Source organism: Danio rerio, chromosome 9 (assembly GCF_049306965.1).
Source record: "Danio rerio strain Tuebingen ecotype United States chromosome 9, GRCz12tu, whole genome shotgun sequence".
In the NCBI taxonomy this organism is placed as follows: domain Eukaryota; kingdom Metazoa; phylum Chordata; class Actinopteri; order Cypriniformes; family Danionidae; genus Danio; species Danio rerio.
The window spans coordinates 26,790,408-26,812,988 of record NC_133184.1 but is presented as its reverse complement, the minus strand read 5'-3'; the positions used below and the strand labels follow the sequence as shown (position 1 = coordinate 26,812,988).

At 36.1% G+C, this 22,581-nt stretch overlaps 2 protein-coding genes across 7 annotated transcripts in view; one reads left to right on the top strand and one right to left on the bottom strand.

Annotated features, from left to right (window-relative positions):
• Window positions 1-6,252: 6,252 nt before the first annotated feature.
• Window positions 6,253-15,849, top strand: esd (esterase D/formylglutathione hydrolase). The gene is made up of 9 exons (NM_001017796.2): window positions 6,253-6,380; window positions 6,802-6,880; window positions 6,961-7,049; window positions 7,678-7,776; window positions 8,790-8,914; window positions 10,273-10,392; window positions 10,496-10,594; window positions 13,796-13,963; window positions 15,555-15,849. Exons 2-9 carry the CDS (start codon window positions 6,813-6,815, stop codon window positions 15,633-15,635), a joined length of 849 nt encoding a protein of 282 aa, NP_001017796.1. The 5' UTR covers window positions 6,253-6,380; window positions 6,802-6,812; the 3' UTR covers window positions 15,636-15,849.
• Window positions 15,850-17,905: 2,056 nt separating this feature from the next.
• lrch1 (leucine-rich repeats and calponin homology (CH) domain containing 1) overlaps window positions 17,906-22,581 on the bottom strand; it is a 74,034-nt gene continuing 69,358 nt past the window's right edge. For all 6 annotated transcript variants that reach the window (XR_012385368.1, XR_012385369.1, XM_005167643.6 and 3 more), the window contains one exon: window positions 17,906-20,964. Coding sequence is in view for 4 of the 6 variants with exons in the window: in XM_005167643.6 (XP_005167700.1) it covers window positions 20,851-20,964 (114 nt within the window). In the remaining 2 variants the exon portion in view is untranslated. The remainder of the gene's footprint in view (window positions 20,965-22,581) is intronic.

The following is a 22,581-nucleotide window of genomic DNA, read 5'->3' as shown; positions in this document are numbered from 1 at the left end:
GATGATTCATGCCGGTGGACGCATGATCAAGTTCTCTTTCAGCTAGACCGATTCTGTGCTCATATATTATGTGTGAGTCATTCATTCCACAGACTAAATTCCTGTGAAAACCAAAATCCCTTGTCTGACGCTTCATGTGAAACTCATTTAACGGCATTCTAATGTTTACTACAGATAGAGACCCTTAAAGTTTGTTGCAGAGAGTAGACAAAGGGTCTCAAGTGATGTATTTGATATGGGGCATATCAAATACACCTGCCTTTATTATCAACTGCCGTTCAGGTACTGATTAATTGGTTCAGAGCTTCAGATATGCTTGATCAGGGTTGAAACTCTACAGAAAAAAAGATCTTGACGAACAGGTTTGAGGATCAGGGTATTAGAGTTTAAGGGCCCCGTAAATGTGTTTCTTTTGACAATTTGTCTTTGGATATCATTAAGACCATTAACTTGTACAGCAGTCTGCGATGGTTGTTCCAATGAAGCAGGAGGCATGATTTGTAAATTTCTTTTTAATTTTCAAACAACGCAAACCAAAATATACTTTTGGTCATACCAACATTAAATGAAACAATAATTTATGAAATGAAAATGTAGTTTTTAGGGCACAGATGTTATAAGGTCTCTAACCAAAACCAAATTAAACCTACAAACCAAAAAACTAAATTTGGAGTTTTTATGAATGTTTATTAAATAGTTTCACAGAATGTTTTTTTGTTTTTTTAAACAAATGAACTGCATTGGTCTGGCCCTAAAACCATCCGAGATCCTAATGTGCCCCCTTGGAAAAATGAATTGCCCACCCCTATTGCTCCAATAATATTATTATATTATACTAACAGTATTTGCATCTTTGTTCAACATTTCATTTCAGCCTAATCATCAAAATAAGGCAGATGTATTGATTAACCCCTCCCCATTTTTAAAAAAATAGCCAATCCCATTTTGTTTTCACAGCTTTTTTGTTAATAAGCTAATTGTTCTGTACATTGTAAGAGGCTATATTTTTTTTATTACATACAAAAAATGATCAAAACTCACAACAATATTTCATATCCACATAAAGTTAAAGTGATAATCATTAGCCCCCCTTTTATTTATTTATTTATTTTTAAAATATTTCCTAAATGATGTTTAACAGAGCAAGTACATTTTCACAGTATGTCTGATATTTTTTTTTTCTTCTGGAGGAAGTCTTATTTGTTTTATTTCGGCTAGAATAAAAGCAGTTTTAAATTTTTTAAAACACATTTTAAAGACAAAGTTATTAGCCCCTTTAAGCTGTATTTTTCCAGTAGTTTACAACAAACCATTATTATACAATAACTTGCCTAATTACCCTACCCTGTCTAGTAAACTTAAAGACCCCATATTATACATGAAATAGGGTCATATCTTGGTTGTAAGGGTCTCCAACAACAGTCTAATATGCATGCAAGGTCAAAAAACACTTTCATGGTCTTATAATTTGCATTTTTTTTTACCTAATTATTCTAGCGACTCCTGTATGAATCGTCCAGTGATTAATTTGTTCCCAAACCCCTCCTTAGCGTGAAGCTAATCTGCGCTGATTGGACCGATGACAGTCTGTTGCGATTGGTCGACTGCCTTCAGTCAGAGAGTGAAATGGCCAATAGCCAATCAGCAATATAAAAAGTAATCACAGTTCATACACGCTCGATAGTGTAGGCGTGGATTTTAGCTGCCACACACACACAAAAACACACACACACACCTCCGGACGACAACACTCCCGCTTCCGCCCGCACCCGCCAGGTTTTAGCCTGAGAACCCGCTCCGTTTTCTGCTCGCCGCGCCCGATCCCGCTAGAGCGGGGGAGAACACAACCAAAATTCACCCAGCTATACAGTCCAGACAGCCAAGCTGTCTGTATAAACACACACACAGCACCAAGCACACAAAGCTCGTTCGCTCGCTCTCTCTCTCTCTCTCTCTCTCTCTCTCTCTCGCTCTCTCGCTCTCTCGCTCTCTCTCATACGCGCGCGTGCGCACTAACACACACACACACACACACACACACACACACACACACACACAAGCACCAAGCAGACTCTCTCATTCTCATTCGCATAGCAATATCCGTGATATTGCTAGACAGCCCGCTCCCGTCCCAAAATAAACCCGTTACCGACCGCTCCCGCGATTTATTCGGAAATTTATTATATAAAAATATTATATAAAAATATATAAATATAAATATAAATTTCCGAATAAATCGCGGGAGCAGAACTCTAGCACGGAGCTCCATAAACAAAGCAGCACGCGTCGCGTTTTTAACGTGACTTTGCACGCGATAAGAGAATATAGCCAGTTAACCTGATACAGTACACTCGGTTACAAGTAACAAATCACAACTAAATACATTTGCAAGCTAGAGTCAACGAGGCAACAACTTTAACCGCACGTACTTACACTTGAGAAATGGAAGAAACCCATCCTGACGTCCAGCAGTAAGTTACTCTTTACTGATCCTTCCTTTAACAAACTCAGATGAAGTATTCTTTGTAGCATGTAGTTTCTAGAAGTTTCCAACTGCTTGGCTATAATGCTGAGGTTTCATGTTTGGGTAGAGACTCAATATATCCATCTGCAGTGTGACTTCAATCGACCGGCATGTTTGTGTGCGTGTGTTTGTGGGTGTGTGTGTGTGTGTGTGTGTGTGTGTGTGTGTGTGTCTGGGTTTCTGCGTCAGAGGGCGGGGCCTCAGGTTTGAAATCTCCCGGGTTTGCGAGTGCACGTGAATAACTTGGTTTCGTTCGTACGTCATGGCGAAACACCTAATGACTCGGTATCAAGGCGACTCGCTTGAAGCACTATGAGTCTACTCTTTTATAGATGAATCAACCATTTTAAATACTGTATATATTCTTACAGATTTAAGCCTTAGCTGGATACTTCACTTCACTTAGAGCTGTGTTACACACTACATGGAGGGGAATTTTCAAAAACCCATAATATGGGCTCTTTAATTAACCTAGTAAAGCCTTTAAATGTCAGATTAAACTGTTTAGAAGCGTCTTAAAAATATCTAGTCAAATATTATTTACTGTCATCATGGCAAAGATAAGATAAATCAGTTATTTGAAGTGAGTTATTAGAATTATTATGTTTAGAAATGTGTTGAAAAGATCAGCTCTCCTTTAAACAGAAATTGAGGGAAAATTTTAAAAGATAAACAAGGGGGGTAATAATTTAGGGGGCTAATAATTCTAACAATAACTGTATATTTGAAAATGAACAAAACTAAACATAAGGATAATTTTATAACTAAAGTTAAAGGAGAAAACTAACTACAGTATGTTATTTTAATGATACTAAAACAACACTGTCACTGCCATGATTTAAAACCAATAAATATGGGATTTCTAGGAAAGCAATAAAAAAAGTTGAAGGTAAAATGCCTTTACTGATGGCTGATGGAGAGTGAGAGTGAATGTGTTCTTCCTGTACTTCAGGACACTGAGTTTCTGCGGTTAAATAAAGTAAGCATTCCGTTCCATGTTCTGGTAATTGTCTGGACAGCCTTTGATTTGTCTTCAACGGGTAGCTCTAATATATTTCCCACCGTATGTGGTCATTACTGTTAATTTACTTTTTAGAAAGGACGTGCTTATTGGTTTGCAATGCTCAACGTGAGATGTTTCCATGGAGTTTGTTATTTCATCCTCATCACATTTAGCATGCAGTGCTGTGGAAGTGGGCACTGAATCATGCAGTGTTTTGTAAATGAGGGCAGGAAGGAGACTGGAACAGAAATCGTTTTGAAGTGAAGGACACCAAAAGAATAAAGTTCAATAACCGGCCTTGCATTTAAGCATGAATATGTCGAAAAATGAGAGAAAAATGAGATGTGTCATAAAAGACAAATTAAGATTTTAATAGAGCTACAAAATGAAATGTTATTGTAATTGATACAACAGTTTGTCATCTTTGTTTGGACACTGATTTATTACAGATGAACTTTCTGCTGTCCAAATAAACACGTGACCAAAGCAATTTTAAAATCAACTTGTTAGTAAACACACCAAGATACAACTCAAACATTAAGTTTGCGTTCATTTTAACTAACTATACATCATTGTAAATATTAAAGAATGATTGTTAGGCCTATGGGGCAACACAGTGGCTCAGTGGTTAGCACTGTCGCCTGACAGCAAGAATGTCACTGGTTCGAGCACTGGCTCGGTTAGTAGGCATTTCTGTGTGGAGTTTGCATGTTTTCCTCTTGTTCACGTGGGTTTCCTTCTGGTGCTCCGTTTTCCCTTATAGTCCAAAGATATGTGCTATAGGTCAATTGAATAGACTAAATTGGCTGTAGTGTATGTGTGTGCATGTGAGTGTATGGGTTTTTTCCAGTACTAGGGTGCAGCTTTGTGTAAAACACATGCTGGGTAAGTTGGCGGCTCATTCCGCTGTGGCGATTCCTTATGAATAAAGGGACTAAGCTGAAGGAAAATGAATGAATGAATGTTTGGCCTCTGCTGGTGACCTCATTGAAACAGTTTGTATTTGCATTGTGCCATAAAATTAACAAAGTCATGTTTATTCATTCGCCTTAGTCCCTTTATTAATCAGGGGTCGCCACAGCAGAATGAACCACCAACTTATCATAGCGGTTGCTCTTTCAGCTGCAACTGAAATTTTTGCATTTACATTTACACACATACACTACAGACACTAGTTTATTCAATTTACCCGTACCATGTCTTTAGACTTGTGGGTAAAACCGGAGCAAAGGGAAAAAACCCACAGGGAGAACATGCAGACTCCACACAGAAAACGCTAACTGACCCTGCCAGGGCTTGAACCAGTGACCTTCTTGCTGTGAGGCAATCGTGCTACCCACTGCGCCACCGTGACACCCCAAAGTCAAGTTTAATCAGTCATTAAAACTTTTAGTCCTACAGTGTGTACACCAAGGAACATTTACATAGGCTATTCTACATTCTGTTATAGAATGGTCCACAGCTTACTTTTCTTAAAATGGTCCATGGCTTACTTTCCTTGACCTTTTTTTGTTGAAATTTTCAGATATGACTGTCTGTCTCTCATGTTGCATGAACTTCTGGGTTAAAAAAGTTTCCACTAATTGATTGCACACCTGAAAACCACAGCACAAGCCAACTGGACATTGTTCATCCAGCTGAATTGTGTGCATTCAGACATCCTACTCAGCTGACATATTAATTTAAAATAAACATTCAAATAAATAAATAAATACTAGCCTTTATAGTGAAGAATGTATGATGACGTGAGAAGCACATGTAAGCTATCGTCATCGTATTTAAAAAGCAGCTACAGTCAGAATGTGTTTATGTTGTGTGTGCACCTTGAAGGCCTATATTTCATCAGTACAAGTATGTTTGAAATTTAATTAAAACTGCCTATTGTCTATGGAGGACGAAACCTGCAAAAGCAATAAAAAATAAATATGCAAATAAATGAATAAATAAATACACAAATTCCTGCATAAATAAAAAATAAAGAAAATAAATATGCAAATAAATAAATAAATTAATTAATGTATAAATCTACAAATTCCGGCATGAATAAATATATAAATAATTAATAGTGTGGTGTGAAAGGGGGAAAAATCTACTTTCAGTTTACATTAATGCAATTTATTTAAATATTAATCTGCCTGCACTATTTATATATTGATTTATGCAGGAATTTGTGGATTTATTTATAAATTTATTTATGTGCATATTTAGGGGCGACTGTGGCGCAGTAGGTAGTGCTGTCACCTTACAGCAAAAAGGTCGCTGGTTCAAGCCTCGGCTGGGTCAGTTGTCATTTCTGTGCTGAGTTTGCATGTTCTCCCTGAGTTTGTGTGGGTTTCCTCCGGGTGCTTAGGTTTACCCAACAGTCCAAAGACGTGGTATGGTGAATTGAGTAGGCTATGTGTGAAAGAGTGTGAATGGATGTATTCCAATGATGGTCTGCAGCTGGAAGGGCATCCGCTGCGTACAGTAAAAACATATGCTGGATAAGTTGGCCGTTCATTCCACTTTGGTGACCCCAGAATAATAAAGGGACTAAGCTGAATGAAATGAATGTGCATATTTATCTACTTGTTGTTTTTGCAGATTTAATTTTCCATGATTGTCAAGCTCACCCTTTTGTAAATAAGAGCTCGAAAATGGAAAGTTGTAGGGTTTATAGATTGTTTTTCAGCTTGCTATACTGGACCTTATTTCTTGGGCAGTTAAAAATGAAAGAGAACCATACCTCTCGAGCGCCGCTGTTTGGCCAACACGTTGAAGCACACACCAGGCAGGAAAAAGCACAAGGGGCGTGGCTTTGCGTCTTACGTTCAATCTGGCGTCACACTGAACTCGGAATCCTCAGCTGCAGCGGTAAGTGCTACAAAATAACATCCAGGACATCAACCTGCATGCAGAGGAAAGTTGCATGCCGCCAAAATAAAACGCAGCTTTCTTTAGTTTATGTTCTGGCGTCAGTTTAAACTTCCCGAAGCGCTTCTTCGGGTCGTTCACTGCAGATCCTACTATCAGTGCTGTGAGTTTGGCACGCCAGAAACAATGCGCATGCGCAAACCACACGAGCCCTGTGTGCTAAATGTGAATTATTGTTTAATGACTCTATTTAAGCTACAGATGGTGTTCAGATACTTAAAACTTGACGTAAAACGATTAATATGTCACTATATGAACTGAAATCAGCTCGCAGCGTAATATTTGTACAAGCGAGCACATTCATTTGAAAGAAAGGCGATGATCTGTCATAACTACGATTGATTTCTTTTACTCAACACAGTAAACGGTGCAATGGCTTTAACCCAGGTTTCTTCTAATAAGTGCAGCGGTGGATATCAGAAAGTGTTCGAGCATGACAGGTGAGAGACTCTTTCATTAATAGCCCTGGTCGAAATATTCACATTAACGTTAAAGAGCTTAACTTAAACTTTATTTACAGCTCCGAGTTAAAATGCAAAATGAAGTTCGCCATTTACCTTCCTCCAAAGGCGGAGAGCTCCAAATGTCCAGTGTTATACTGGCTGTCAGGTATTTCAGCACGATTCTATTCTCTACTAGGCCTGTTTAATTATTTTATTATGATTATATTCGTTTGATCATGACACAATAAATTAATTATGGCTGTTAATTGACTGTAATCATATTATTATTGCCACTATATCATGTTGTTTGTTAGCATATTATCACCTTGGAATTCTATCTGCGTTCTAAATGATTTTGAAATATTGAGCTTCAAAGTTTTTACATTCCATATAGCAAACAATTTGTGTAACATTTTAAAAAAATAATAAAAAGTCTTAAAATCTAAACAACTTATATAAAGAATCCCATAATGTAAATAAGTTGCCATTGAATAAGAATATGTCAATAACTCAGTTTTGACAAAAATGTCAGATAGAACCTTATAATTCTATTGTGACAATAGGTTGCATGTGTGTAATGTTCCAAATGACAACTGAGTTATTTAATTCATATTTTATTTTAATTATTTAAAACATTAACGTCACTTACATTTTATGCGCTTTTTACACATTAATTTTGATGTGCACCAAATGTATTTTACCCATGTATCATTTACATCTTTAACAATCTCAGTAATGCACTAAATGTCAATAACATTCTAAAATGTACTTTTATCATACACTGTGTTTTTTAGGTTTGACATGCACCGAGCAAAACTTCATCACTAAAGCTGGAAGCCAGCAGGCGGCCTCTGAAAATGGGATCATCATCGTAGCTCCAGACACCAGTCCACGTAAATACCTAAATATTTACAATTTATACACTCGCTGGTCCACCTCTGGAGAGCTTTCCTCGTAGTTATATTTCTGATTTCAGCTCTGCCTAATCCTATAGAGACATGAGCCAGAAAGTAATAATAATACAGCAGGATGGATTGTGGATGCAGAGCTCTCTTGGGAAGTCAAATCATCACTGCAACATATAGATAAACAAATAAAAGTCTCCACTGAGTATCAAACAGCATTGTGACTTCCCTGTTTACGTCAGTGCTTACAGTTTCCCACCACATAGTCATACCACTGCTTGGAGAAAAGCCAATAGAAGCTTAAATTCAGTGTAAGCTAATGTTATGCCATGTAAGCCAAAACACTAGGTATCATTGTTTTTTCAAGCTGTACAATCTGTGATTAGTTACATTCAAGTTAATCCAAACTAATATTGCCTTATTAATCAGGATGTCCACAGGGTCTTAAAAAGCATCAAAAGTTGATAAGTCAATGTAGATAAATTTAAGGCTCTTAAACAGTATTAAAAAGTCTTACATGCTATTTTGCAAGGTATTACATTTTATATCATGTTTGATTATGCAGTGTAAGGTTGTATGCTAAAGTTTGCCTGAATTAAATCTGCGTATATCAAGATGCTGTGTAATTTATGAAATCAATGAAATTACCAGATTTGACATCCTGCTGCTTTGTTTACTGCAGTAATCAAGGCAACACCATATTTTTGCAGCTCTATATGCTCCAACCTGCTGAATTAGCCAGATTTAATAGATTTATATTCAGTATATGAATAATGTTTTAGTTTTGGATTAGTTCTTACATTAATATTTAGTAAGTATACTGTGAGTTAAAATCTCGCCAGGGTTTCCAGTTGAAACCTAAAGTGATTTTAAGGTCTTAAAATGTATGGAAAGAGTCTTTAAAAAGATCTTAAAATGTATTGAATTTGACTCTGATTCCTGTATACTCTGTTAATACAAAAATAAATGATCATAAATTGAGATAATTCTGCACTCTTCAGGCGGCTGCAACATTGAAGGAGAGGAGGAGAGCTGGGACTTTGGGACAGGAGCCGGATTTTATGTAAATGCTACCCAAGATCCTTGGAAAACCAACTACCGCATGTATTCATATGTCACAGAGGAGGTGTGTAATTTATAGATATGTTAGCAATGTTTCTAAACCCAGATAAGCCCAAAATACACTTCTGCCTGTTCATTAACTTATGAGTAAATTTCTCCTGAAACTATTCAACAACTCTCAATCTTGCTTGGGACAATTTTGAACAAAAAAAAAAAAGTTTTTTTTATCCACTTTAAAAGTTAAGTTCTGTATGTACTGTTTTAAAGTACATTTTTAGATGTCTTTGCCCTCTTAAGCAGCATGCTGTCGTATTTCTGATGGCGAAACAACAGCCAGCTTAAAAAAAGCAATGTCTTCTCTTGTTTGATTTCTGCTGTTGAAGTTAGAAACAGAGTTTTTCACAGTAGAAACTGACAAGAAATTCTAATTTACCCAATAGTGAAAGATCTTTCAGTCACCCTTGACTTGTTTCAAACCAGTTTAAAGTTGTGTTGAACACATAAGAAGATATTTTGAAGAATTTGGGGAACCTGTAACCATTGACATTCATAGTAGGAACCCATAGTAAGAGGTCTGTCATCTGACCTCCGAAGACTACGTTGGATAGTTTGGACTGCTGAATGAATCACTGCTACAACCCTTCCTACTCTCCAAAAAAATGTACAGTACTTATCCAGAGCGAGCAGAAGCGCTGCTAAAATCACTCTGGACCCCTCACACTCGGCACACTGCCTCTTTGAACTTTTACCTTCTGGTTGACGCTACAGTGCACTGTGCACCAGAACAGCCTGATGCAGAAACGTTTTCTTCACTCAGGCAATCCATCTCATGAACACTTTATGATAGTAATTGTAAAACAAACATCACTACTTGCTATACACATATACACTAATTTAACAACAAACTTTACTTGCCAATCTGCACATAACAGATGTACATATAACGTTGTATATGGTAATATACCTGTACATACACTTGTCAATCTGTCTCTGTAATTCTGTTGCACTGTAGAAGCTCTGTCACGAAAACAAATTGCGTGAATATACCTGGCAATAAAGCTCTCTTTCTGATTCTAAACACAAATACTATGGAAGTGAGTGGTTACGGGTTTCCAGCATTCATGAAATATCTTCTTTTGTGAAAAAAGAAACTCAAACTTGTTTTGATCAAGTCAAGGGTAAGTAAATGATGCAGATTTTTTTTTAAGTCTGGGTGAACTATCCCTTTAATAATCCGTCTCTACAGTACAAAACATATTTTACTTAACCAGAATGATGAATATTAGCCTAATACTTTGGCCTTTAGTTATTAGGATTACAAAATGATACTCCGATAAGCGCTGATATGAAGACTTGAAGTGAAATATTGAACTTTGACACATTAAACATTTTCTCTCTTCTTCATCATCACTCTGTTCTCAGCTCCCTCGGCTGATTAATTCAAACTTCCCTGCTGATCCTGAGAAAATGTCCATTTCTGGTCACTCCATGGGAGGCCATGGAGCTCTCATTTGTGCACTTAAGAATCCTGGGAAGTATAAGGCAAGCCACCTTTGATGTTACATGCATTTCTTCATTTAGTTATCTGAAGCCCAAATATTCAGAATTAACTTTACATTTCATTTGTTTGTGTGCTTGCCTTTAGTCTGTGTCAGCGTTTGCACCCATCTGTAACCCTGTGCAGTGTGCGTGGGGACAGAAAGCTTTTTCTGGCTATCTTGGATCTGACAAGTCTACCTGGGAGGTAAGAGAAGACAAATGCATACATTTTAAAAGATCTACCAAGTATGGGTTAAATAGGGTATATGCTGAAGCATGCTAATAGGACTTTTAATATGCCAGTAACCTGGATTAATCGTTTGCAGTGCACTGTATGCCAGTGCAAAATCGGCGCGTTTAAGGTCTGTTATCTTTAAAAATCAGCGATCTCCAGTGGCTGAGTGATATCATATATTAAGTGGGTCTCAGATTGTACAAGAAGCTCTGTATTAAATTATATTTCCCCTGCCATGTCTTTATAATATGAACATTTATTTTACCCCAGTATATTCAATGTAGCTTCTGCGCTGGCCTGCCGATACTGCCGGGCGCGTGCAAGTAAACTGCTTTTTGTCTCGTTTTATGCTTGAGCAACTAAAAGAATGCCAAAGTCTATTCAACTGGTTGTATTTTAATGACATTACAACATCAATGCTGTCAGGGCTGGACTGGGGCAAAAATCAGCCCTGGCTATTCATCCATTCACTATTCATCCATTTTTTTTCCTTCGCCTTAGTCCCTTATTTATCAGGGGTTTCCACATCAGTATGAACTGCCTACTATTCCAGCATGTTTTATGCAGCAGATGCCCTTCCAGCCACAACCCATCGGAAATCACCCATACACACTCATTCACACACACACACACTCATACACTACAGCCAATTTAGCTTATTCTATACACTATTCACTCAACCTATATTAAATCATAAACATAACAAAAACTGGTTGTTGATGCATGGGTAAATCTTCCAAGGCAGCAGTGTACTTTATAACCTCATTCACCTCATCCTGCTTGCTGTTTCGCTTTCTTAACAATGAAAACATAATGTAAGGAAATTTGTTTCATTTTGATTTTATGATTAACAGACACCAAACGGCCTTGTGTAGCTGCATATTTATATGACCGTCATCTTCACTCTGCATATTAATAACAAATCAGGGCTGATAATATAACTGCCTCCTTTCATTTTCATTGAAAAGAACGAACTTTACCCTGTCTCTTTTGCAGAATATCAGTTTTAATAATCAATAATGGCCATTATAACAGTATAGCGTACAATAAATTTATACTATAAAGGTAAGCAATCAGTCAATGTGCAGAATCAGTGTACGTGGTTACATAAATTGATATATTATCTTATCTTTGCACTCAGCCAAAACAGAGTTACCTGAGAACAAGTGATTCAAAAGACAGAAGAGTCCTTAGATAGAGACAACAAGATGAATTCAATATCACGTTTAACAGCTATCGTGAGATAAGATCCAGCAGTAGATCTTTGATGAACTGTCCGACATGTCTTTTACTCTCACCTGGGGTTTTATGCTCAAAGCACCCGTTGAACTACTGGCTGCAGCTCTAGGCAGAGAGTGTGTGGTCACGTGATTTGCGTTTTTAGCCATGTACTAGTATGAATGGAGAACTTTTCAGAACCGCTAAATGAAACACCAGTGTGTTTACCGGAATTTCTCTGGGCCTCCCTTCCGTTTCTTTTCTTCGACTCTCGACTATTTTGACAAATACACACCGACGTTGCACACTCACACAGAGCCCAAAATTCTAAGAGTTTGTGATTGGGCCAGCCCAATGTCAATACAGAAAATAACCAATGGGCTGCAGAGTGTCATTTGGGTTGGCCCGGTCTGTCTGTCTGAAAAAAAAGCATCTTACTTTCAGAGAATCACAGATCACAGCATCCTCAATTCATAAGGCAGAAAAAACGATAGGCTGCTAAGCCTTTTATGGGCTCAGATCTAAGACGATGATCAGCCTGGCCCAGTGGGAAACTGCCCGGTCTGCCAGATGGCCAGTTCACCCCTGGATGCTGTAAAAGCAATTGTATAAAATGGTAAAAAACTCACAATAACAGGTCACCGGAAGTTTATTAGTATGGGAAAAACACTAGCTCGGCATATACCCTATTTAAAAGAACTTGTGGTAAAATATTTCTGCCATTTACAGGATGTAAAGATTCTATGAACTCACAATTTGTTTCAATTAGTTTTTTTTAGATTTTGTTTTACAATTTTATTGCTGCAAAATCAAATCAAATCAAATCACTTTTATTGTCAAATCATCAACAGCATGTGTGCTATGATAAGAAAAAAGCTTAGGTGCTGCCTTCAGACATTGTAAATACAACAACATGCTCCCAAAAAACAACACAATATATGATAGTCTGTGGGAAGAAGTTTTTCTTTAGTTGGCTGGTGTGTGACCGGATGCTGTGGAAGCATCTGCCTGAGGGTAGCAGAGAGAAAAGTGTCTTGGGTGGCTGGAGTCGCTGATGACTCTCTTGGCTTTCCTCATGCACCGCAAGAATCGTCAGCCACCCAAGCCATGGACTTTTCTCTCTGCTACCCTCAGGGGGACGGTTCTGCAGCATCAGCATGTTACCTTGTAAAATTACAATAGCTAAATATAAAAAAGAACTCAACTTTTCAGGAATAGTTCATCTCAAGCTGAAAATTCTATCATCAATTACTCTCCCTGTACTTGTTATGAACTTGTTTGACTTTTTCTTATGTTGCGAACAAAACACAATTTTTTTTTTAAACAGCTGGTAACCATTGACTTTGTCAATGGCTTTTTTTTAGAAAATCTTCTAAAGTGTTCAACAATAGAAAGTAACTCATAAAGGTTTGGAACCACTTGAGGGTGATGTATATTTTTTTGTGAAGTATCTCTTCACTAAACAAAAAGAGGCAACCACTACATTTAATCGTGATCCAAAAAAATTGGCAGCATGAGACTTTATCTCTAAAATTGACTGTATACTTTTAAAATATAAAGCAAAAACAGAATGGACTTAAGTTTTGTGAAACTGTTCTCATAATATGATGAAGGAAATAGCAGATGAGCTGAATGAGACGTTCAGATTCATCTTCTGCCAGCAGGTGGCGCATATAAACAGCAGCGATAGTGTTTCCTGGGTTTTGCTGTAAACAACTTTTCCCTTATGAACACTTATTACTTCACCGTAATATATAGCTACTTTATAATGTGTCATTTAGAGGCACAATAACAGAAAATACCAACTTTTCTAACAGTCTGTACCCTTTAGACATTCATTTATATAAATTGTTCTAATTGTGATTTATTTGACATCTCGACTGATTTGAATCGTCAAGTATTTTAATCGATTTTCAACTGGTTCCTGATTCATTGTAACATTTATCTTCACAGGCATATGATGCTACTGTATTGGCTGAGTCGTATTCCGGTCCTGAGCTTGACATTTTGATTGATCAAGGCCGTGATGACCAGTTTCTTTCTGCAAGTCAGCTTCTGCCTGATAATCTCATCGCTGCCTGCTCCAAGAAGAAAATCCCTGTGGTTTTCCGTCTTCAGCAGGTCAGTATTGAACCACCATATACTGAACAAGAAGCACTGCATGTAGGGCTAACTATAGCATACAGTACCCGAGTTTGATCTGCGTTTGCACAAGAATAACTTCACAAATAAATAGGTATTTTTTTGTTGTTTTAATATTTATTTTTCATCCCATGACTAATCCAATGTGTTCAATGTTCAGCAAAAGATGCTCTTTTTTGGTTGTAACAAATGTTTATTTGAGCTGCTCTTGACTTTCTATCTGCTCAGTTCAGTTTCCTCTGGCATCAATAACTTATTTGTAAACACAGAACTGCTAATCACAGCTTTTTTTCTCTCTTTTTAGCCCATTCTCTGTAAACCCTAAATATAGTTATGTGTGAAAATCCAAGTAGATTAGCAGATTCTGAAATATTCAAACCAACCAGACAGCTTACGATTCTTGTGCACACTCTATACCAGGGGTGCTCAACCCTGTTCCTGGAGATCTAGGCTGCATCCGAAACCGCATGCTTCCATACTATATAGTACGCTAAAATCAGTATGCGAGCCGAGTAGTATGTCCAAATTCATAGAATTCGAAAATCAGTATGCGAGAAGTACCCGGATGACTTACTAGTTCCGGCGAGATTCTGGAGTGCGCATTCCATGCACGCTGCGCTATCCTATAATGCCCCGTGAGAGAATTCATGAATGGAAGTGAAGCGACGCAACTGACGCAGGTAGGTCACGTGACCATGATAAAATGGCGGATGTAGTTCTTCCGAATTCCATTCATACTTTTCACATTCATACTGTATAGAACGTACTTTTCTAACGGCCAAGTAGTTCGTTTAAATTCATATGCACACCTACTGAGTAGTAGGCGGTTTCGGACGCAGCCCTACTTTTCTACAGAGTTCAGCTTCAAACCCTAATCAAACACACCTGAACCAATTAGTTAGGACCTGAACAGTGCTTGATAATTACAGGCAGGTGTGTTTGATCAGAGTTGCAACTGAAATCTGCAGGAAGGTAGATCTCCAGGAAAAGGGTTGAGCACCCCTGCCCTATACTGTTCAATTGGTCAGCAAAGACTTGAGAATTCTAATGCATAGTGTGAACACACCACACCCTTCTTCTTTTTCGTCTAAGGCCAGCATAGGTGCATTTACACCATAAAGCTCGGATGGAAAGGAAGTGAAGATGAAAAAAATTCTAATCAGATTTGTATCTCACAACTATATGAAGAGAATATAATGTGCTTTTAATTGTTTCTGTGCATTCTGGAATATATATTGTTTAGTATTGCACTTCATGAACCTAGTGTGTGCCTATTTCTGTTTTTACTTTGGTGCGGTGAGGACATAAACATTCAAAAGTTTATTTCAATTAATTTGTTGCTCTGATGTTTGATTCCCTCATGAGGGCAGACTAAATGGAAAAGCTGACATTCAAAAAAATTTCAGAATTGTGTTCAAAATTGCCTGGAATATGCCTGGGTTTATATTTCAGCAGAATTTCTTGCCATTGCCAATTGAATGATTAGATATTTGCAGAAACAAGCAGATGTGGCCAGACATACAAAATAAGCACTATTCATTTTATCTTGTTTTTCTTTTTGTTTTATCAGGGGTATGATCACAGCTATTATTTCATCTTCTCCTTCATCAACGACCACATCAAGCATCATGCCAAGTATCTGAATGCCTGAATCAGTGTGACGTGAATATGGCAAACAGCCATTGTGCCTTCCTGTTTCTAACAACATCCGTCTACACATCTGGAAATCGCATTAGAGCCACATCTCGATTGCTTCACTAGCCCTTAAATTACAACCCTCTGTATTTTCATACGGAATATTAACAGGCTCACGTTTAGCTGTAGAGATGTTTATATTTCATTAAATAAAGGCTTGTGGTTGTGAATTTTGTATGTGTTGATCTTTGGGGTTGTACACATTTTGCGAATGGCTCCATGGAAATTATTGTATGACACACTGTAGGTCTCAAACTCGATTCCTGGAGAGCCGCAGCTCTGCAGTTTTGCTCCAACCCTAATCAAACACAGCTGATCCAACTAATCAAGGTTCAAGACTACTAGAGACTATTAAGCGGGTGTGAGTTTAAGGTGGTTGGAGCTAAACCATGCAGAGCTGTGACCCTCTAGGAATGGAGTTTGAGAACATTGCTGTATGAGCTGTTGTATCAATTAATCCTCATTAAACAGTAAGGGTGTTCACACTTTGCCAGGTTTGGTTTGATTAAAGCCCTATTTACAAGTGATTAGTACCCTTACATCTAGTTTTTATGTGGCACATTCATATAGGATAAGCAAAGCCTGTGATTATTTAGACTTATCTCCCATATTCAGTGCTCAGCATATTTAAGTTTACTCCCTTACAAATCTCTCTTTTAAATTCATATTTTTAATAGGAAGCCATACAATATTTTATTTTTGCATATACATTAGATACAGCCACATTTGTTTAAGAAAAATATTGAATACAAATTTTAAAAAGAGAAAAATCAAGAGAAAAAAAAACATTGAAAAATTCTAAGAAATGAATACACACAGAAAAAAATTCTTTTGAATAATGCTATATATTTTTTAAATTTTATTTATTATTATTTTTTTTAATTGTGCCCTGCAGCCACAATACTCCCAAAACACATTAATTTCATGTGTGAACAGCTATTTAAACCCTGAAAACAAACTGGCATGTTTTAACTAATATAAGTATCCAACAATAAAAAAAATTAAATAAAAAAGTGTGAATTAACAAGATGCGACCATAAAAATAAAATGCCCAAGCTTACCTGTTTTTTCAGTCAGGACATTTAGTTTTTTAGCAGACACTTAATGCCAAATAAGGCATTCAAAAATTCAAGAAGAATAGAATTAAGTAACGTCTTTCGGATGAGACGTTAAACAGAGTTCCCGACTCTCTGTGTTCGATTAAAAATCCCAGGACGTATCATAATTGGCTTCATCACTCTTCTCTCCACCAATCAGCTAGTGTGTGGCTAGTAAAATGGCTGCCGTCGCGTCATCCAGGTGGATGCTGCACACTGGTGGTAGATGAGGATATTGCCCCCATTGTGTAAAGAGCTTTGAGTGCCCAGAAAAGCGCTATATAAAATGTAAGGAATTATTATTATTAATTATTATTAGGGGGAGTGTTTTTTGTTGTTGTTTTAAAAGAAAAATATAGAGAAGAGTGTTTCTGCAGGTGGTTTGTCAAACCCACTCACCAGTGTGAAGCACACTTCATAAATGCACAGTTTTCTATGGTTCTGCACATGCACAAATATTGGACACTTTTATTTAAGCAGAACTTCATTTGTATGTGCAATTCCTGCTGCTGATTAGACTTTTACAGCTTTTAAAGTGATAAAAAATACCATTACATTTAAATGCACACACAAAATGTTTATCTAAGCACACAGCATTGTTTTTAGATGTTTGGCAAGCACAATTCTTTTGTTTAGTATGTTTAAAGTTGCAGAGTAAATGCTGCAGTACTGTATTGTAAATGTAATGCTTTCTGTTTTAAGTCTGACAAAAACAGTCTGACTGTTTCTGACAAAACAAATCATGTGAAACAAGTAAATAAGTGAACACACCCTAGATAATGCAAAAACAATTCTGATTCAATAGCAGATAACAACAATGCATCATGTACAGTACAGTTGAAGTCAGAATTATTAGCTCCCCCATTTGATTTTTTTTTCTTTTTTAAATATTTACCAAATGATGTTTAACAGACCAAGGAAATGTTCACAGTATGTCTAACAATATTTTTTCTTCAGGAGAAAGTCTTATTTGTGTTGAGTTATTAAAACTATTATGTTTAGAAATGTGTTTAAAAAAAATCTGCTCGCCGTTAAACAGAAATCAAAGAAAAAAATAATAAACATGGGGGCTAATAAATCTGACTTTAACTGTATACTGTTTGTTAAAGATTAAAAAAAAAGACTAGTCTTTGAAGGTGAAAGTATTTACTGGCAGAAGTTGGTACAAATGAACCTTATTTACAGAGGTTAAGGCAAAAGGTGGAGTAACATGCATGAACCTGCACTGTACATGCACTTAGAAGTTCACAGAATTACAAAGAGGTAAAAACCCGAACACTGAAAAGACATGGAAAAATAATTCCTATTTATAAAAATTAAAGTACAAAAAAATGTTTAGTTACAAGCCTTTTCTCTTTATACATCACGGAAGTAGACAAAATAGCCACATAACATTCAGCAGGTAAAGATTTGTATCCCATTGTAAAAGGATTTACCGAACACGTTAGTGATCAGATCAGCCGATGCATGTTCTACAAATACTGTAATATAAATATTGTGCACAATACTATTTGCCAGTTGCCAAAAAAGACAGTTCCCAATATATAAAGTGCAAAACACTGTCATTTCAAAATCAAATCTGCATTAATCTATCTAGCTAGCATATTTTATTCACTGTTTTCTCTTAAGTGGTGGGGAATGTGGATATTACAGTACTAATGCACAACTTTAATAAAACTAAAATTTAAATGGGTGTTTTTCCCCTAATGCTCGAGGACAACCTAAATATAATTTCTCAAAAGATACAGCAGTAAATTTATACAATTATTAAAAGAAAAGCTTCCCTCAAAGACTAGAAATTACACTTTCCAACCCATATTTATCTACAGGTATATCAATTGTTTTAATCAAGTTGTGACATTTTTGGTTTTGAAAATAATAAAATATTGGTGTCAAATTACGTCTTGGTAAAGATTAAAAAAGATCCCTTTTGCTTGAAATTTCAGTACAGAGATAGAGATCTGTTGTATTTTTAATTATTTAATGTAGATGATTCTCATAGATATCACAGACTCTCTCTGAAATGATATATAGAAGTGCTATTAATGGTTTCAAAGCAAGAACATAGATCATAACAAAGTTTCTTTTTTTGCCCTGTCAGTTCACATTAACATACTGCATAAAATTAACACCAAATCAGATCAACTCCTACTAAAATACACACATCAAATATAAACGGTCTGTACATTTTGCACATTCACACACCATTATCACATTACAAACCCTTCTACAAATACAAAAATCTTATATTTAAAATATATTTAAATCGTTTAAAAAAAACAAAACAGCAATGTATAAAACTATTAGGTCTGAAAGTCAGTTTGATATGAACATTTTGGCAACTGTCAAATAATGTCCAGTGAGATACCAGCTTCAGTTGTTTTTGGTTTGTTATTATGGCTGAATCTATGAGGAGCTGAAGCTTTGGACATCAGACTTTATGTAAGAAAATATGCACAAGTAAAACAAAGTAAAATAAAAAAAAAAAGTCACACAAACTACATACAAAAAGTGCAAACATTTGCTCTCATTCTCTCACTTTCAGTCACACTTACACAGATGAAAAACTATATGTTGCTTCTGCTGTACACTATGGAATCATGTTTATGCCACCCTAAACAGTATTTATTTTTAAGTGAATTTCTAAGATTGTGATTATATGGCACAATTTTTTTTTTTTTTTTTTTTTACCAATACATCAGAACTAACTCACAATTCTGAGGGAAAAAAGTTTTGTTTGCAATATTTTTAAGTTTTGCAGTTTTCCAAACCACAACACAATATATAGCAATTTATAAGTTTATAAACTTATGAGTTAATATTAAAGTCAATATCTTTCTTTGAGTCATAAATTCACAATTTGAACAAATCATAAACTCATTTGTTCACTCAAAGTTTAGAAAAAAGGACAGATTTCAGTTTATAACTGTATTTTGGGTTAACATTTTGTAATTCTGAAACTTTGTTTTCTCTAAATGGCACCTTACAGTTTTTATATTTGAGAGTTTATAACATTGAAATTCTTATTTAAAAATTCTGTTATCTACAGTAAACTAACAGAAAAAAGACGAAGTAAATTCAGAAATGTAATGATATCTGAATTTAGAGAGAGTCAGAACTGCAAACTTTTCTAATTCAGAATTTAGCTTATATTACAAATTTTTCACCACAACTGCAACAATTGCACAACAAATGTGAGAAATATGGTTTATTACAATTCTGAGTTTATCTGATTAAGCTCTGAATTCTGATATAAACAGCAAAAAAATAAGATATGTCTCAAATCTCAGAATGAAAATTTAGTTTACTGCATATCACAACTTTTTGGATTTTGCAATTCCACTGTCCTATTCACAATTGATACAGTCTCACAATCTTTAATTTTCCTCTGAGCTGAGATTTACAACCGTAAAAAAATTCAAGGATTGCAATTCTGAAAAAAAAATAATTATGGTGAGACAAAAACTATGAAATTGAAGAGATAAAATGTCAGTTGTCTTATAAATAATAAACAATCTTCCATAGTATACACACTGCAACATACCTTTTAGTGATCTGACGAACAGGCAAGCAGAGCAGAGACTATGAAACAATGATGAGGCCACACTTCCCCTGAGACAAAACATCAACCCCTCCCAAAAAAAAACAAGTTTAAAAGTGGTTGAAAACAAGTCACATATTGTAAGACTCTGAGAGCACGAGTGTTTTAAATCTAGATCACTAAAGGCCCAAATGCAAATAAAAAATAAACCTACTGAGATATCTATAAAATACAACCATCAGGAATTGTGCACAGTTGTGTACATCTCTCAACTAGCTATTTAATAAATATATGTATGTATTAAATTAAGGAATTGCATATCTCCAGATAGTTTTGAGCTAGTTTTGCATATACTTCTATGGCCAGAGTGATCAGATAACAGTACAAAATAAGAAGTCAGAAAAGCATGAGCATATACCTGTATCTGAGGACTGGCTGTTTTAAATGGAGAGAGTCCAGGGAGTTTCTTTGCTCGTCCATCTACAGGGATTAGTGTGTGTTTGTGATTGTGTCAGTTTGTGTGTGTGTGATGCTCATGTGAAGAGTGTCTGGTTGATGGACGTCTCATCCAGCAAAGCTTGGACAGTGATGCCAACTTTGATCAGTCCCTTCTCCTCCAGGATATGATGCGGCAGGCATAACTTATCCTGAAGAGAGATATTCACAAAGAGGTCAAATCATAGTTAATGGGGAAAAAGTCACTTAAAATATTTAGAAAGGAAATTCTGAGTTTTTCAGGGGAAAAAAGGAATAATTTTCATACGTCCAAAAATGAGAGTTTACTTGCCATTTGCTTCAAACTTTTAGGAGTTTTTGCTTTTGAACAACAAAAAAAAAATCCAAAGAATGTTGCAAACTAGTGGCAAAGATTATAGAATACACATGACGTGTCACTTGTATGGTTTTGAATGGGGAAAAAGTGTAACAGTCAATATGTCGGATGAAGCCCCGCCTCTAGTACAAGAACCAATCAGTGATTGCTATAGACTAACATTTCTCCAGGGGAGTGGCTTGCACCAGATGTGAATTTCAGCAGATTTTGTGTGACTCAAACATTAAGAAATTAAACTACAGAGACAGTTGTTGCCTAATGTCATTGTTGTTTCATAATATGAATTTTAATCGTGAATATTCAATGTGTCTGCATTCAGACAGAATGCCCAAGCATAATGCCCAAGAGGCGTTTCAAAGATGGCAGAATGAAATGACTTGCCTTAAACTGACTTTTACTAGTAGCCACTGACATCCGTTGGAATCAAAATACTATGGATGTCTATGGCTACATTGGTTCTCAGCAATTTTCAAAACATCTTCTTTTGTGTTTAACCAAAATCCCTTTAAGGCAAGTCATTTCATTTGGTGGCCATCTTTGAAACACTTCTTGGGCAGTAGGCTTAGGCATTCTCTCTGAAAGGGGAAACATCAAATTCTTCAAAACGGCTTGCCAAGCTTATGATTACATTTCATTGGAATCACCAATAAAATTAAACAACAACTGTGTCTTTAGTTTAATTTTTAAACATCTAAATCACAAAAAATCGGCAGAAACTCATGTTTGGTCCAAACCCCTCCCCTTGAAAATTGTCATTCTATAGCGATTAATGATTGGCTCCTGTACTAGAACGAAGGCTTTATTCGCCATATAGCCATCAGTGATTGGCTTCTGAACTAGTAGGCGGGGCTTTATTTACCATATTGACAGTCACACTTTTCCCCATTCAAAAAGATACGAGTGACATGTCTTGTGTATTCTTTAGTCTTTGGTTTAACAGACGGAAAAATAACTCAGATTTGAAACTAATGGAGGATGAGTTATTGATAACAGTTTATATTTCTGGTTGAATACATTAAGATTTCAAATGAGATTAATCAAGTCACAGAATTCTCAATAGTATCTTTTTTAATGTTTAAGTTTACTTAAGTTTTGTAAAGAGTGTTTAATTTTAATTACAAATAACGCTCATATAATTTCAAAGGAGTTCACTAGTCATAATCTATGGGAACCCTTTTGAGAAATAAAATAACAGCGAAAAAAACGTATTGCTCTAACTCAGAGATGCCCAAACTAGGACCCGTGGGCCAAAGTTGGCCCATGGTAACCTTTAATTTGGCCCGCCATCCCATTTGAGAGGAGAGGGAGAGTTTGGGGGAGGGTTGGGGTTAACGCTTTTTAATATATTATACAGATTGTCATTTCTAATTTAACACAACCTTTCATTTGCTAGTTTTATTTTTAAGCTACAATAAAATAAATTAAATGTTTC

Bases quoted from the DNA above. Each gene is read 5' to 3' on its own strand.
- esd (NM_001017796.2), top strand. From the start codon at position 6,813: ATGGCTTTAACCCAGGTTTCTTCTAATAAGTGCAGCGGTGGATATCAG. The intron at 7,777-8,789 runs GTAAATACCTAA...TGCACTCTTCAG, and splicing joins AGCTCCAGACACCAGTCCAC to GCGGCTGCAACATTGAAGGA. The intron at 10,393-10,495 runs GCAAGCCACCTT...GCTTGCCTTTAG, and splicing joins AGAATCCTGGGAAGTATAAG to TCTGTGTCAGCGTTTGCACC.